At 35.8% G+C, this 15,582-nt stretch overlaps 1 protein-coding gene across 1 annotated transcript; it reads right to left on the reverse strand.

The window, feature by feature from the left end:
- Positions 1–916: 916 nt before the first annotated feature.
- LOC130728381 (sister chromatid cohesion 1 protein 4) lies at positions 917–14,546 on the reverse strand. Its single transcript, XM_057579836.1, has 14 exons — positions 13,939–14,546; positions 11,398–11,659; positions 10,974–11,071; positions 10,672–10,721; positions 9,903–10,052; positions 8,763–9,732; positions 7,738–8,133; positions 7,488–7,632; positions 6,738–6,874; positions 4,992–6,121; positions 4,475–4,502; positions 3,246–3,357; positions 2,142–2,271; positions 917–1,428 (listed from the first exon to the last, which is right to left on the reverse strand). Exons 1-14 carry the CDS (start codon positions 14,060–14,062, stop codon positions 1,330–1,332), a joined length of 3,831 nt encoding a protein of 1,276 aa, XP_057435819.1. The 5' UTR covers positions 14,063–14,546; the 3' UTR covers positions 917–1,329.
- Between the last annotated feature and the right edge of the window lie 1,036 nt (positions 14,547–15,582).

A 15,582-nucleotide genomic window follows, 5' to 3' on the forward strand; every position in this document is an offset into this window, starting at 1 on the left:
AGTTTTCAGTTTTAAAAAACAATTCTTAAAAACAGTTTTCAGAAGAAGAAAACAGTTTGAATAACATGTTTTCGAACATTTAGAAAACTGATATCTGAAAACTAAAAACTGAAACTGAAAACATCTTTTACCTGTTTTGGTTTTTTAGTTTTAAAAACTGAAAATGAGAACTGTTTTTAAAACAGGTCTTACCAAACAAGTTTTCAGTTTTTAAAAACTGAAAACTGTTTTGGAAACAGTTATCAAACAAGCCCTAAATCTTTGCTCCACAATGCACTAAGAAATAAAAAAATTACCAAATAATTTTTTCCACAAAAAAGAATTGGATTCGAACCTCTAACCACGCTCAAGGAACAAAGTGTGACAGAAGTCAATTTGAATAGGCACATATTTTTATTTTCTAAAAATTATTTTTTATTTTTAAATTTTTTTAATTAAAATAAAAATTCAATAACAAGTTGATAAAATGAAAATCTATCACTTATCATTTGAATATTATTTTTATCAATATAAAAATCTCCTATTAATTTAAAATCTAATCAATCTCAATTTCTTATGATATTACTATAATTAATTTCTTGATTCACAGAGTAGAGTTGAATGTGAAAGTCATTTCATTCAATCTAATTCTTTTGTACCTTTTAAAAAATGTGTTTTCTTTTAATTGGAGTGTGTGCTAATGTGGGTTGAAAGTGTATCCAAACATAGCAAATGCATGACAAACTCAGTTGAGGTCTTTTGTTCTGAGTTTGAGGTTATTTGTAGAACAGTAGAAGAACAATCATAGCAGATGCATTATGATTACTATTAAAGCTCCTTCGGAGGCATGTCAATTTTGATGGGCGCATCAACCCTTTGCATCCCCAAACATACTCATCTTTTCCAGCATTAGAACAAAGAACTTCCATACGCATGATTTTAAACGGTAAACTAAACACAGTTAGATACTACTATACAAATAAAATAGGTACAGAAATGATACTTGTCCACCGACAGCTGTAAATTACACGGCGCTAGATAAAACAGAACATCATTGTGCTGGGAGGGGGTGTAAAACTGTAAGTTAGAAATGGAGATATATTACAAAAATATATACATAAAGACCAGAATAATCAATAGGATGTTGATATGGGCCATTTCAACCACCCACCCAAGCCATTCAAGAAAGACTAAGAAGCTAAATCCTACCTCGGTACCCCTCCAAAAAATTATAAGTCAACAGCCATGACTAAAATAGGGGGAGTGATGCAAGAAAGATTATCCCAACCTACCGATTTGAACCCCTGCAAGGATCTTTACACAGCAATATCTCCCATTCCTAATAAGGTTTCAGAAATCTGCCTTCATAAGCTTCGGTCTAGGTTTTAAGTCAATATTGTCATATGGCTCTGCCTGTTCTACATGAACATAATCCCTTGTCTTGAGAACCTGCCATCATGATCGAAATTAAATTTGAACCAATGCATAAGTTGCCAAGTAGGCACCCTAGAAAGATCGAACACAATGAAGAATTCAAGCAAAGTACATTAAGTAACACACCCAAGTAGAGTTTACTAAAAAATACCAATCACAGAAGCTATGTGCCTTTCTCACTTTTTTTTCTATTAAAACTCCCATATTTCATTTGCTCAACAAAATTTTCACAAATGAATCAATAAAGACATTTTAAACTGCTACAAACTCACCAACCAAACTATGAAATTTCACCTAAAATGAAATTAAAAAAAGAAAATCCCAAATTCTCCCTCTTTAAACTCTGATCTACATTGTAAAATAAAATCCCTCCAATTGTCAAATTCTCACAAAATTGTTGACTTAAACTTTCAAAATTATTTCATATCTCCAATCCATCATGAACCCCAAAACAATTCAATGAACAATGAAAATTTAAGGTCTTAAGGCATATGAAATTGAGAACCAAATTTGCTTGACTTTAAAACAAGAGAAGAGAGACTTAATGAGCAAAAAATAAAAAACTAGGGACCCAAATCGCACATAGTCCAGACTAAGGGGACTAAAAAATAGTGCAAACTATTTCAATTGTTACTCCCCTGAACATGAAGGTGATATGTCAAATGTAAAAGTAATGCTAAAATTCATCAGACAGTATATGTGTCAGCTAAAATAATACTCTACCATACCAGTGTTTCAAAAAACATCCTTGATGCTTCCTTCCTTGTTTTACCAGCCAATATATTGTCAAGTTTCAGGTTCTTCCTACCCTGTCGATCTTCCTTATCAAACGAGGTCTGCAGATACTTGGCAACAGCCCTGTGAATAATGCATTAATTAGTTAATCACAAAAAGAAAAATCAGTTACAAGATCCCAAACAATTTGGATAAATTAGATCAAGTTAAAGATTATTTGTCAAGTCTCTATCTGAACCATCTGCACACAACCTCAATTGCTGGGCTGAAATTATTTGAACTTACTACACACTGCACAGTCCTAATAAAACCCCTCCCTAATTTCCAGAATATAGTACAAGCTGAGCCAATGGCTGGGGGGAAGTTTAGAAGAAAACAAACTATTTTAAACTGCTGTATCAGAGAAAACTATAGTGGTGTCTATCAGTCAATCTGGTCCAATAAAAAACTGAACACACCAATCTAATCCAATCCAAACTAAAACACTTCTATTTATAATTTATCATACCACCCACTTATATATTTAATTTCCTATATAAAGCTATCACACAATGCTTATCTATGAAAACATATTTTCAGCACTTACATAAGTTGAAAGATAGATAAAATTACAGGACTATAAAATTCTTTTTTAAAGTATTGAATTTGAATAGTTAAACTAATATTATTTGTTTTAACTTGTGTGTGTGATACTTGGAAGTTGGAATTTTTTTATAATATATATGTACGATATATTTTATGATATATTTGGTGCCTCCTTAAAGAGAAAAGTAAAAATAAGAATAAATAGGAAACCATTCTAATCCAAATCACTTTAGATTGAATTAGATTGGACCTTAAATTTAAAATGTATTGGATCATATGATAACGTAACAAAACTGAAGAGGCTGGATTAGATGCTTTTTAAAATGTATTGGACCATCCAATATACGAACATCCTAAAGAAAACTTAAGATATAGCACACATAAATAACAATCTACATAGATAAGCATGTAATGGATAGCAACCCAACAAACACACCAGATAAAATAAGTGGAGTTACTTTCAATATAGAGCAGAGAAAGCTGAACTACGAGAGCTTATGGCATAAACATACCTGGTCCGGGAAGACCATCCACTATTTTCAAGGTGAGTTCCTTCAGCGGCTGGCATAAAATCATCTTCTTCGTCATCTTCAATTATCTCATCATCACCAACATTCAAAAAACCTGACCAGAGATAGACAGAATGAGTTAACAGATCAAAGAGATTACATAGAACTCTGATTTCTCTTTTAATATTTTCTTTCACTTTCCCTTATTTGCTTCCATTTTCCTGGGAAACCACTTACTATCGCAATATTCCACTGTTCACTAATATATTGCCTGTTATAGCTTGCATTGTTTTGGGTCGTCAAGTTTGATATCTAAAATGTAATGCTATGGGCTTATGGAAACGGAAATCTTATATATTTGTCTTCTAATTTGGAAGTGATGGATAATTTTCTTAACAAGGACGTGGCAGTTTCTGGTATGTAGCTGTTCTTGATTCAGATTCTTTCTAGCCATGATGGTGTTATCCATGTTCTCAAAATTGACAAGGAAACTGTGAAACAGTTAAGAAAGCAGTGAATCAAGTTTAGGGATGAAATTGGTCAGGAAAAGGAGCAAACAGGGTTAAACAGGACTGGTGGAGGTGACTCAACCTGGTCTCAGGGGAAAATGCCAGATAAGGTGGATAGAGATGCTGTCTCCTGATAAGAAGGCTCCCAGAGAGAGGTAACATGTTCAGTGACAGATGGACATCAAAATCCAGATTATCATCTTCTGGTCGGAGTGGTGAGATCAGATCAACAATCTAACACCAGAAAAGGCAAGAACAGAAACAGAAACCATGGCAAAGAAGGGCAAGCAGGTTTAAAACATGAGACAAATGTAGGAATCGAAGCTGGAGAAAACATGACACCACACCAAACGGAGGAGTTCCATAATTTTAAACTTGACAGTGGAATAGAGAAAGGATTTGGTCACGGAGGATGATACAGCTCTGATGCCGCATTAAAAAGTGAGATAAATTGTGTTGTTTACACACAGTCCACCCCACTCATAATGAGTCACATTCAGTAGAGGAACTCATCTATAGTATTTAAATCACACCTACACAGCCAATTAACATCTATTAACTATAGTTACAGTAGAAACGATAAATTGAATAATCTGTCAACATGTGCTAAACTAGTATTCGAACACGGTATTAAACCAGAAACTACCTATTGATCCATTTCATATGGTTGTAAATATGTTGAAACATTAAGCATTAGTAATTTTGTATAAAATGAAAGCAAACCTGTGTCATTAGCAACCATGTCATCGTCCTGCACCATGAAGTCATAAAACTCAATTAGGCATCGATGAATCAGTTAAGAAACACTACATACAGCTTGGAGGAGAAAGATAGCCATTAAATTACATGCAACAGTGTTGGAGTATAACAGAGTGACAAGACACTGAAAGATTGACAACCACTACACTGGCCTCATCATATATATTAGCTTTATACAACTGTAATCTGTAACCATTGTTGTGAGAAGACGCAAAAACTGATATATGAAGACCTTCATTTTCAATACCAGCTCCTGCTTAAAATTCAAACTTAAATTACCAAATTTAAAATCATCCCATCTCTAGAGTTAAGAGTTTCATTAAGAAATAAAAATGAAATCTTGAATAAAAACAAATTTCTGCTAAAACTCTGGATTTTTTGTTGATATATCAGACATGTTATGCAAATAAGATACAAAAGCAGCAAATAAAAGAAGTTAAAGGAGAAAATCTAACTTTTTACAACGAATTGGAGAACTTACATCTTTCTGGTCCACAAAAGGACTTTGAACAGCTGAGGCTTCAGGACACATTGTACTTTGTAGTGCAACTTCTTGACAGACCGGGTCTTCTTCATCATTCAGAGAACTCCTATTTTCATCCAAATCAAGTGCTACAGAATGTAAACAGTCTACTTTAGTAGTTTCACTAAATATATAGTCAGACTTCGCACCCTTGTCATCACATCCCAAGCCAGAAGAAACAATTTGATCCTCATTTACACCTCCTACCATGCATTTTCCACTTTCCTCCATGAGTATGTCTCCATTAAATAAAGCCTGATTATCAGCATGTTCATCAGTTTCCTTAGAACCAGGGGCCGGGGATGGACATAAATCATTAGCTTCCACACCATCAGTAAGAACTTGTGTTCTAATTTCCATGGCTTGACCTGCAATTTCAACAGAGCCAGGAGCCGAGGATGGACATAAATCATCAGCTTCCACACCATCCGTTAGAACTTGTGTTCTAATTTCCATGTTTGGCTCTGCAATTTTAACAGCACCTACTTCACTTCTATCCCAGTAATCCTCCACAAACTCATCCTCTGGAAAAGGAAATGCATTCATATTCTGGGCAGTAGGCTCACTCAATGGAGTTGTATGAATAGAATCACCACGATCATTTGTTTCATCTATGAGGGGCAGCGTTGCAACAAAATCATTAGGCACACAAAGGTCATTTTCAAATAGTTCTGTTAGGGCAGAAGGTTCAATCCCAGGGGCAACAGAGCAATTCTCTGCTTCAGAAACCTCAACATTTCGTCCAGCATTGTTCATTTCAGCATTTTGAGAACTATCAAGGCCAGAAATAGTATTAGGATGTTCAAGAGCATTAATATCATGATACACTGTGTTAACTTCGGACTGATGGCTCTCAGATAGAATAGGTATCTCAGTAGGTTGGGCTGCTGTATTTTCTTGGTGTTGGACTGCCATAGGCTCATCATTCCCTTCCAGTTCTACACCATGACTCTCAGTATTTGTTCTAGAATAGGACTCTTGATCATTTGTTTTTTCTAAGGAAGAACTATCTAAACCAGAATCACTAACCTTGATTCTAGTCAGATCAAATGTGTCACTTCGCAGAACAGTCAAATCAGAAGACAAATCTGAAAGAGATGCGAGAATTGACTTGGTTATATTAGAGGGAAATTTTACAAATAAACCCAAATACAAATTGTTTCATGAAAACCCAAACAAACATGTTTTCATAATTCTTTTTTGTTTCTAGTGAAATTGAAAAAACATGTACACTAAAAAATTGAAAGTACTCCCTCCGTTCCTAAATATAAGACCTAGTTTCAAAATTTTGAAGTTCCTAAATATAAGACCTAGTTACAATAATCTAACAAAAGGTTTTGTACTCTTCCATTTTTACCCTCCACATTAATTATATGTTTTCAATTCCCAAGTTTTGATTATCACTTACCATTAATTAGTGAGAGAAAATGACAAAGGGTAAATATGGAGGAATGTATGCATTTTTAAAAAACCAATACACTAATTTAACACATTTAATGTTTTCTTAATAAGCGCAATTTTTTGTATTAGGTCTTATATTTAGGAACGGAGGGAGTAGAATGCAAACAAGCTGAACAAAGTCATCAAACATAGACGCAGCTTTTACTATACATGAAGAATGGGAAAAACCACAGTAAGCAATGAGAGTTTTTTAAGTGGTTTTTACTTGCTAAACTCATATTAAAAGCCAAGCACACAACTCACCTGTTAATATTGGTTCATGAAAGATTTCATCCTCCAAAAACTGTCTTTGAATCATTAAAATCTCATGCCTGGTGCAAGGAGCTTTTTTTCGTACGCGACGTATGTCTTCAGTACTGGTCAACTGTTGGCGTATTGTACTTCAGAAGATGGAAGGAAAAATTATTAGTATTTTGGAGCATGAGAAAAGGAATGCCATATGTGATATACAAAAAAAAACCAAAAGCATGCTGATAAATTATTAGTATTGTTTGGGCATATTACAATTCACATCTATCACCAGACAAATCATGCAGGAGATCAGTCCTCTCAACTTATCCTTCAGTAAATCTAGACAATATCAAAGTTACCCTATCCCTACCCAAGGGACAAGCTAGGAGCAATGAATCTAGGATCATTATAAAGCGTAAGAATTTACACCAAATGAAACAAGTAGACCTCTAAATAAATAGGTCTGGTATCTTACAGTTTAACTGGGTAACCACCTAATATTAGTCTTCATGATTTGTAGCATGCTATATGTATCAGAATTAATGCTTTATTTGGATGTGTAGAGAAAATAAGCAGGGAAAAAAAGAAAGTGAAGAAAAGACGACTTTTGTTCTATTATTAGGATAAACAGGGAAAAAGGATAGATCTGTCAGGGGCTAGAAATCAGTGGACAAACAAAATCATGTTGTTAGGTCTTAGTCTAATCAACATAAAATAAAGTGGATAAATGTGTAAAAATGAATGGAGCATTATAAAACATACTCGCCATGCAAGACCATGACATCATCCATAAGAACCTTCCTCTTTATGGCACTAGAGCGTGATCCAGAACGAAAGCGCTTTGTTGATGCTATTTCAGGGGCTGCTGGACTGGGTTTAATTTTCAAAACTGAGGATCTTTTACCAGCTGGTGCAGCAAAAAAATTCTTTTCAGCCACACATTGTTCTAAAGGAAAATACATAAGTGTAATTAAAATTATAAAGCAAAATGTACTGGGGACCACTGTTATACCTAATATGGAAGACAACAGATCATCGTCATCAGGAATGGACTCTGCAGTCCTCTTGGACTGAGCCCCACCATATGATTCAACCAAATCTACACTCTGCATTGTAAGAGTACTTTCTGTGAAGCTGCGTTTTTTTCCAGAAATACATGTTACCCCTGCAGCATCTGTATGGCCTTCAGATATACTCTGATTTACAGGGGTAGACTCCAGCACCAAATTATTTGCTTCTCCATCATGTTGATAAGCCAAGGAGAGCATTTTTTCAGGCTCTGGCATGTCAGAGGCAGCAGATTTTCCTGATTCCCCCAGATCTGGCTTTTCTTTATGTACAGATGGCTCTAAAGTCTCATGACTACCTAAAGCAGGAGCTGAAACATCAGTTTCATGACGCTTTTCACCTGTAAAAAGTAAAAGCAACTGATTACAAAAAAAATAATGAAATGCCACAAGTTTAAACATGTCCATAAAGCAGTTTATGCAAATAAAAAAAAAAAAAAACTAGATAAGAGAACAAAATCAACCAAACAGTATTAAGAAAAAGGGCACTATTACCACGGTTAATTGTCCCATTAATAGAGATAATAAAGTGGTGACTCAAAGAAGTCCCACATTGCCTATATTAGCAAGTGCACAAGTGCATATATAATAAAGAACACACACACCCATTGCCTTAAGCCTAAGGTTTTGTGGTGTGTGTGTTCTTTATTATATATGCACTTGTGCACTTGCTAATATAGGCAATGTGGGACTTCTTTGAGTCACCACTTTATTATCTCTATTACCCATGCAGAAAACCAAGAGAAAATCCAAATGCGGTCCATACGGAAAAAATAGTATTATAGCATGATGACATGGATGTCAATAAAACTCAATAGGAAACATGCAATGAAGAAATGTAAAATTGTATTATAATAACAATTTCTGTAATGTGCTCATTTCACTCTAGGGTTGAAAAGAGGAAAAAACAAAGAAAAATGAATAATAGGATTAATTCTAAACTATATGGAATGAAGTGTAATGTTAATACCTTCGATAGGAGACAGAGAAGGCTGACTCTGATGGTAGGTACATGGGCGGAGGTATGACTCAGTGGGCTCCTGAGCTTCAAGAGATACATGGTTTGAAGTCTCTATTTCCTTCGGTTCCTGAGAGGCCTGTGCTTCCAAATCAACAACTTCAGGTCTACCAGGTGATCCAAGAGGACTTATGATATTGGATACTTGAGCCTCTTCAATCGGATCGGGTTGCCCCTCACCCTTAGAAATTTCAGTGTCATTCAGAACTTCGTGCTTTGATAAAGTGTTATCATCCTCCAAATGACAACCTGATTCTAGCCCCATAGATCCATCCACGTTAGCCAACATTTGAAAAGAGAGGTTCTCTTGATCAGATGTAGCATGAGAATAACTAGAAGATGCAACAGCTTCATTTACACTAACACCTTCAGGAACTACATTAACATGATGTTCCGAAGGAACCACAGTTGGTTCATCATTCATCAAAACTCTGTCATGTAAGTCTTCCACCTTCTCAGGCATATTAGAAGAATCAATCATCCCACCTGCAGATTCTGGTGAGATGGTGGTTGGGGGATCTTTATTGGAGGAGTCCAACAAGGGTGCCAATGTTGAGCAATGATCATCTGGTATAAAATTTTCTTGATCTTTCGTCACAACTTTACTTGCCATATGCTCCTTGTCCTCTCTTTTGCTATCCACTTCAACCATTATGCAGTCACTATCCCCATGATGTAAATCTACACCGACATGCTCCCCATTATTTTGCGTGGAGCAATCAACTACATCATTCTCCATTTGATGAGCAGAGGATTCTTTTTGTTCTATCTTCATTGTCACTAAATCTGCTGAATTGTTACAATCAGCTTCATCATTGACCTGATCCACCTGAGTGCCAAACAAGTTTGGCTCTTGTAGTCCAGGGGTAGACGGGCCTTGAGCATATTCACTTACTTCAGCAAGAGAGGGTTGACCATCAATCTATTCAAATGGATCAATTCAATGATTATAACTAGCTGAAACTAAAATCTGTAGTCAACAAACAGCATTCATTTTATCCCCTCTCCAAGAGAGAAAAGAGAGAAGAATGAACAAAGGGGAAAAAAGGCAAACATTTATAGGCTAAAAGGCATGTAGATATTTTAAAATACCAAATCATTCTTGCTTCCACTATCTTCCACTTGCATTCTATCTGAAGTTCCTCTCAACTCCTCATTGTTATCATCATTTTTGTGAGACGCGTCAGGATTAGCACTTAAGCCATCATGGTCCATAGCAGCAGCTTTGTCTCCTAACAAAACCTGTTTTATCAAATCACATTAAAAATCTCTAAAATTAAAATCAGAAAAATGAATCTACATAATCTATTATTCTCCATTGATATTAACCATTACACATAAGGTATTTCATATCACAACTACACAAATTCAAATCAGATACAATCACATAACAGCACTCTAAATAATAATTGATGTTTCACACCTATACTCATTAAAAAGATGGCAGACAACAGCAAAGCATAGAATCTATCAAGGATAGGTATATGCAAAATGCAGAATGATGAAAATGAGCAGAATCAAATATAATAGGGGGGAAAGAAATGCATTTTATAACATTTTTTTGGGATAAAAAATATATTTACAACAACTTTTATCAATGACCAACATAATTAAGGATGTAAATGAAACGTAAAGGACATTATAAGCAAATCAAAAGCATCGGATTTATATCAGACCTACAACAGCTTGCACATGTCAGATGCATACATCATTCTAGTTTGACACAGCCATGCTGCTAGACATAATCAGACATTAAAACTGTAACATCAAAATTATTATGCAGCCTTAAAATCACAGTCACGTTCCAGCAACATGCTCCGGGCATAAAGTGCCAGGGAAAGAAAGAAAAAAGACAAATTACCTCATCAAGGTCAAAACCAATTTGAGAAGCATCGCCATCTCCAAAGCGTTCTGCAAGAACGTTTTTACCATTAATCAGTAATGTCCCAGAGGGTTAGTTCAAGTGGTAAGAGCTAGGGGACATAAGAGTAGGGGGGAATGAAGGGTGAAGGGTGAAGGGACTATTTTAGTAACATTAACAACTAATATTTGCCTATAAAAAAAACCATTAATCAGTAATTAGCACAGATCTTGCTATTGTATATTTAAAATTCACTATCAAGTGACAAGTACAGAGAGAAAAAGGTAAAGGGGAATAGTAACCATCCAATCCAAACTGCGAAGCCGTGTAAACCACACCCTCCATGTTGTCTTGCAGTGTAATCTGTTCTCTGGAACTGACATGGTGATCAACATAGTTACTGCAAGTTCACAACACATACTCTTCTGTTAATAAACCAATAAATCTTCCAGACAAACCATCATACAAAAATCAGCACTAGGAATATAGACTAATTATGAACAAATGGGAAAAAAATCAAAAAATCTGCAATACATAACAAAACTATGGCATTACTATGAAATTCCTTATATCAATCATCTGAAAATAACAAGGAAAAGGTTGACACATGAGATCATATGAAATCACCATAAATACAAGTTAACACATATATTAGATAAATAATAGCATCAATAACATAAATAATATTACAGCCAGAGTCATATAATCAAGTACTTTGTAACTAACCCTTGAGAAATGTCATTATCTGGCAGTTCAAAATCATCAAGATCAAAAGTCTCAGGTAAGGTGATGGAATGGTACGGTGCAGTGGACTCTTCTGGTGGCAAATCAACAGCAGTGGAGCGGAAAGCTTGCTTTACCTTAAGCAAGGCTTCACTGCAGTCATCGAAAAGGTAATTCACCTTTCTAGAGTATATCCTTACCACACCAAGCAGAAGATGACTGGATAATCGGAGTGCGATTGGTACATCAGGAAAAAGAATGGAATCTGCTCATTCACAAAATTGACTACATGAATAATCTGAGAAAATAATATATGGTCAAAATTAGACAGCAATAAATGCAGCACACCCACATAAAATGTACTGAGGAATATCAACATCCCTATACATGAGTATCAATTTCCACCAAATGCATCATTGCAAAAATTTAAGCAACCACAACTTTCATGTCAGCATCAGCAAATCCTTAATCATTCACCATGCACAGCCACATAACTAATCCTTCACTCGCCTTTTACAATTAAACTACAAATATTAAAACATTTTAAATTAAATGAAATGAAATATATCTAGATAGCAATTATCCAAAGTTCCCAATCAAGGTTAAGTCTCTAATTTTGGACGACAGATCTTAAAAAGCTCAATGCACCTTTCATTCTTTGCTACAAATATAATTTCCTTAAGATGAAGAGAAGAAAAATACAAGGAAGAAGAAGGATCATTAGATTGACTATATGCCAAAAATGAGGAGACCACAAAAGGCTCTCGTGCCATGGCTGCCATGGGTGGATCTAGTCAGAACCCAGAAACAGTTGCTCACTTATTGTTCCACGTTGTTCACGCTACTCTGTTATTAAATCATGTATCCCTTAGGAATTCTCAAAAAGTGTTCACGCCAGTCATCTACTAATATGCATTTTATAGTGCTTTCCAATACATATAGTCCCATAAGGCATAATTTATTGATAAGCCTTTTAAAATTTTCAATATTGAGAAGTTTTAATTCTATAGACAAATGGAAATAGCGTTGATAATAGCGGTGCCACTAGAGACACAAAGATAGTAGCATTATGCCCCAACTTTAGAACCTCCAGGAAATACATGATAAACGCAGCGTTGTTAATAGCGGTGCTATGGTGGTGGAGCGAAACGGAGCAGCGACCGTCCGCCACAGGATGTCAAGTAGCGGAGCAGTTTGCTGTAGACACCATCGCGAACGCAATTGCGGCCTAAATATCAGGAATGGTGCCACATTCGTGGCGCTATTTTGTTTCTTCACCGAAAAACCCCTTTTACCCTTAAAATCGTATGGCTGAGGCAACATTTTAAGGGTAGACACGGATTTACGCTTTGGAAAGATTAGGATCACCCCTAATCGTGCCTCTCCCTCACGGATACTTTGATATCTGCCCATCCCGCCATCTCTGTTCTTCCTCCGGCAACACTTCAGCATCCCCAAAAACCTCGCTTTGTTCCAGCATCCCTGAGCTTGCTCTTCTTCTCTGTTTTATCCCTGTTGGCTGCTCTATTATTATTCTTTTAGTTTTTTTACCAGTCTTGTTTCTATTTGTGTTCTCTTTTAGTCTTTATCTCTCTATAATGTATCTCTTTAATCCAGCAGTCTCTATCTATTTTATTTATCACGACAGCCTCTGTTAGTTTCTGCTGCAGTCCTTTATTTTTGAGCTATCACAGCAACCTCTATCTCTTTTATGAATATCATGAATTTTGAACACCTTTTATCATTTTAAAGCATTTATATGTGTATGGTAAAAATTATATAAAAATATTACAAAAATAGTGTAGCAGCCATTCTGCTATACGCTGTACCACTATAGAACTTTTTGGGGTCGTTCGCTACGCACCGCTATCCGGGATTGACAACACTGGATATAAGTACCATATACTAGAGTACTACGTCCCCTCAAAAGAAGATAAGGCATCCTCTTAAGCATAAACAACTCAACAGAGAAACAAATACATCAAACAGGAGAGCCCTCTAGTTTACCTACAAATGAACTTGGATGCCCCCAAAAATGTAGCCATTAGCAAAGCACCACAGGATACACCAAACAGTGCGATCTTTGCCTATATTCCTTACTGGTAGTCTTCAGAAAAACTAGAGTATTACGTCGCAGCCACTCAGACCAAATAACTACACAGATCGCACTCTCTAAACCACCATCCCCTGTCTACCATTCTCAAGTTCCACTAAACTTATTGTTACCCTACGCATAACTACTAGCTTAACTAGTAGGGCATGTTGGTTCGTTGAGCTAGTTTGTCTGACAAAGCAACCCTACAAAGCTCGACATTGTTGCAACCCTAGTAGCAGCACTTTCAATAATTGCATAAAAACAGCCAAGACTTAATTTTTACATTCCAGAATGCTCAAAGTTTCACACCTTTCTTTATGCAAGTGTAAGTAGTAACAAACTATCACTAGACTAAACCACAAGAGTGTAAATTTGACTCACAATTTCAGTGAATCAGGTAGCAACAATAACAGATCAATTCCATAATCAAGATAGAAACACAAACTTACCAACAGAGACACCAATGTCAGTATCAGCCACCTGATTCTTGCGGAGCTTTCTCTCCAAATGAGCAGCAATCCAAATGGTCCCAAGTGGCCCTTTCTTGGCCAAAATAAACTGAGAGTAAAACATATCTCTTTCAAGTCACAAACTTTCTATCCCTAAATTTCAATCCTCATACCCAAACAGAACACCCCCAAAAAATAAAAACCGGAACTTTGAATCCCCTTTCAGAAACCCTAATCCCAATTTCTCCAACAGCAAGCGCAACTCCAATGGAAATTGCACCGAGAACCTCAACCAGCGTGATCAAAGGAACCCTCACCGGAGAAGCAAGCTTACCAGAACAGTGGAAATCGAAGATCGAGTGAAAACAGAAGAGTAGCAAAAGCGCGAAGGAGGGTAATTCAGAAGCGGGAGTAGAAAAGTAGAAAACCCTAGATGGTAGTAGTTGTAATCAACACTGTGGATTAGGGAAGAAAACGTTGAAATTGGGGAAATTTTCAGAGGGAGAAAGAGGCTCGTAGTTTGAAAATTGAAATTGAAATGAAAATTGAAGAGTGAATTTGAGGAGGGTGACCCAGATTTGGAATCGATTTTATTTTTTTTTATGAACGAAATAATAATAGGGATATTATGGTAAACGAATAAATATGACGACATAAAACATAGTATGAAACATGTAACTAGTTACACATGACATGTCATTGTGTCAGAATGTGATTGGGCAAAAGATGAAGTGAGACAAACCTGCACGTTTACTTCACTTTGGTTTATGATTTTTCTTTTACTGCTTCAGTTTATTGGTAGCATGAAGTCATTATTTCAATCTTTGTCTTTTCTGGTCTAGTCTCCCTTTACTTATTTCATGACATAATAATTATTAGAGATAATATCTAGCCTAACCGTATGTGGTTAGGCTAGTGGTTAGTTAGTTAGTTTAGTTAGTATTCTGACTACGGTAGTTAGTTACTTAGGGTAGCTTGCTGTCTAAGCTACTCATTCATATATAAGGGAAACTCTTGTACAATTCTTTTCACCTTTTATCATAATACAATTCTGTTATTCTCTCTCTCTCTCTCTTTTTCTTCTCTCTGATTTTTCACTATTCTAACATGGTATCAAGAGCAAGTTTCTGATCCATGGCAACCATTGCTGATCCACTTTCTTCCGCGCAAGATAAAGACAAGTTTCATCCTGGAATCACCATCAAACTTGATGATTCCAACTTTTTCTCCTGGCGGCAGCAGGTAGAAGGAGTAATTCGCACTCATAGCCTTCAGAAGTATGTGGTTGATCCAGATCCACCTTCTCGCTATCTGAGTGATGCTGATCGAGCTTCAGAAGGGGTGTTCATAACCGAACCAATCCAAACAAAACCGACAAACCGATCCAAAAAACCCGAAATCCAATCAAACCGAAAACCGAACGGACTGAAAATTGAAAAAACCGAAATTATTTATTGGATCGGATCGGATTTTGGATTTGATTTCCAAAACCGAACCAATCCAATCCAAACCGAACATTCACAAATATGTATTATTTTAGTTATACATATATCATTCCATTTACACTTACATAGTACATATTTGTTGTATATATATATTGATTACATCACACATGCTTATTTATAAAATTACGTTTTAATAAAA

Source organism: Lotus japonicus, chromosome 1 (genome assembly GCF_012489685.1).
Source record: "Lotus japonicus ecotype B-129 chromosome 1, LjGifu_v1.2".
NCBI classification, from domain to species: Eukaryota; Viridiplantae; Streptophyta; class Magnoliopsida; order Fabales; family Fabaceae; genus Lotus; species Lotus japonicus.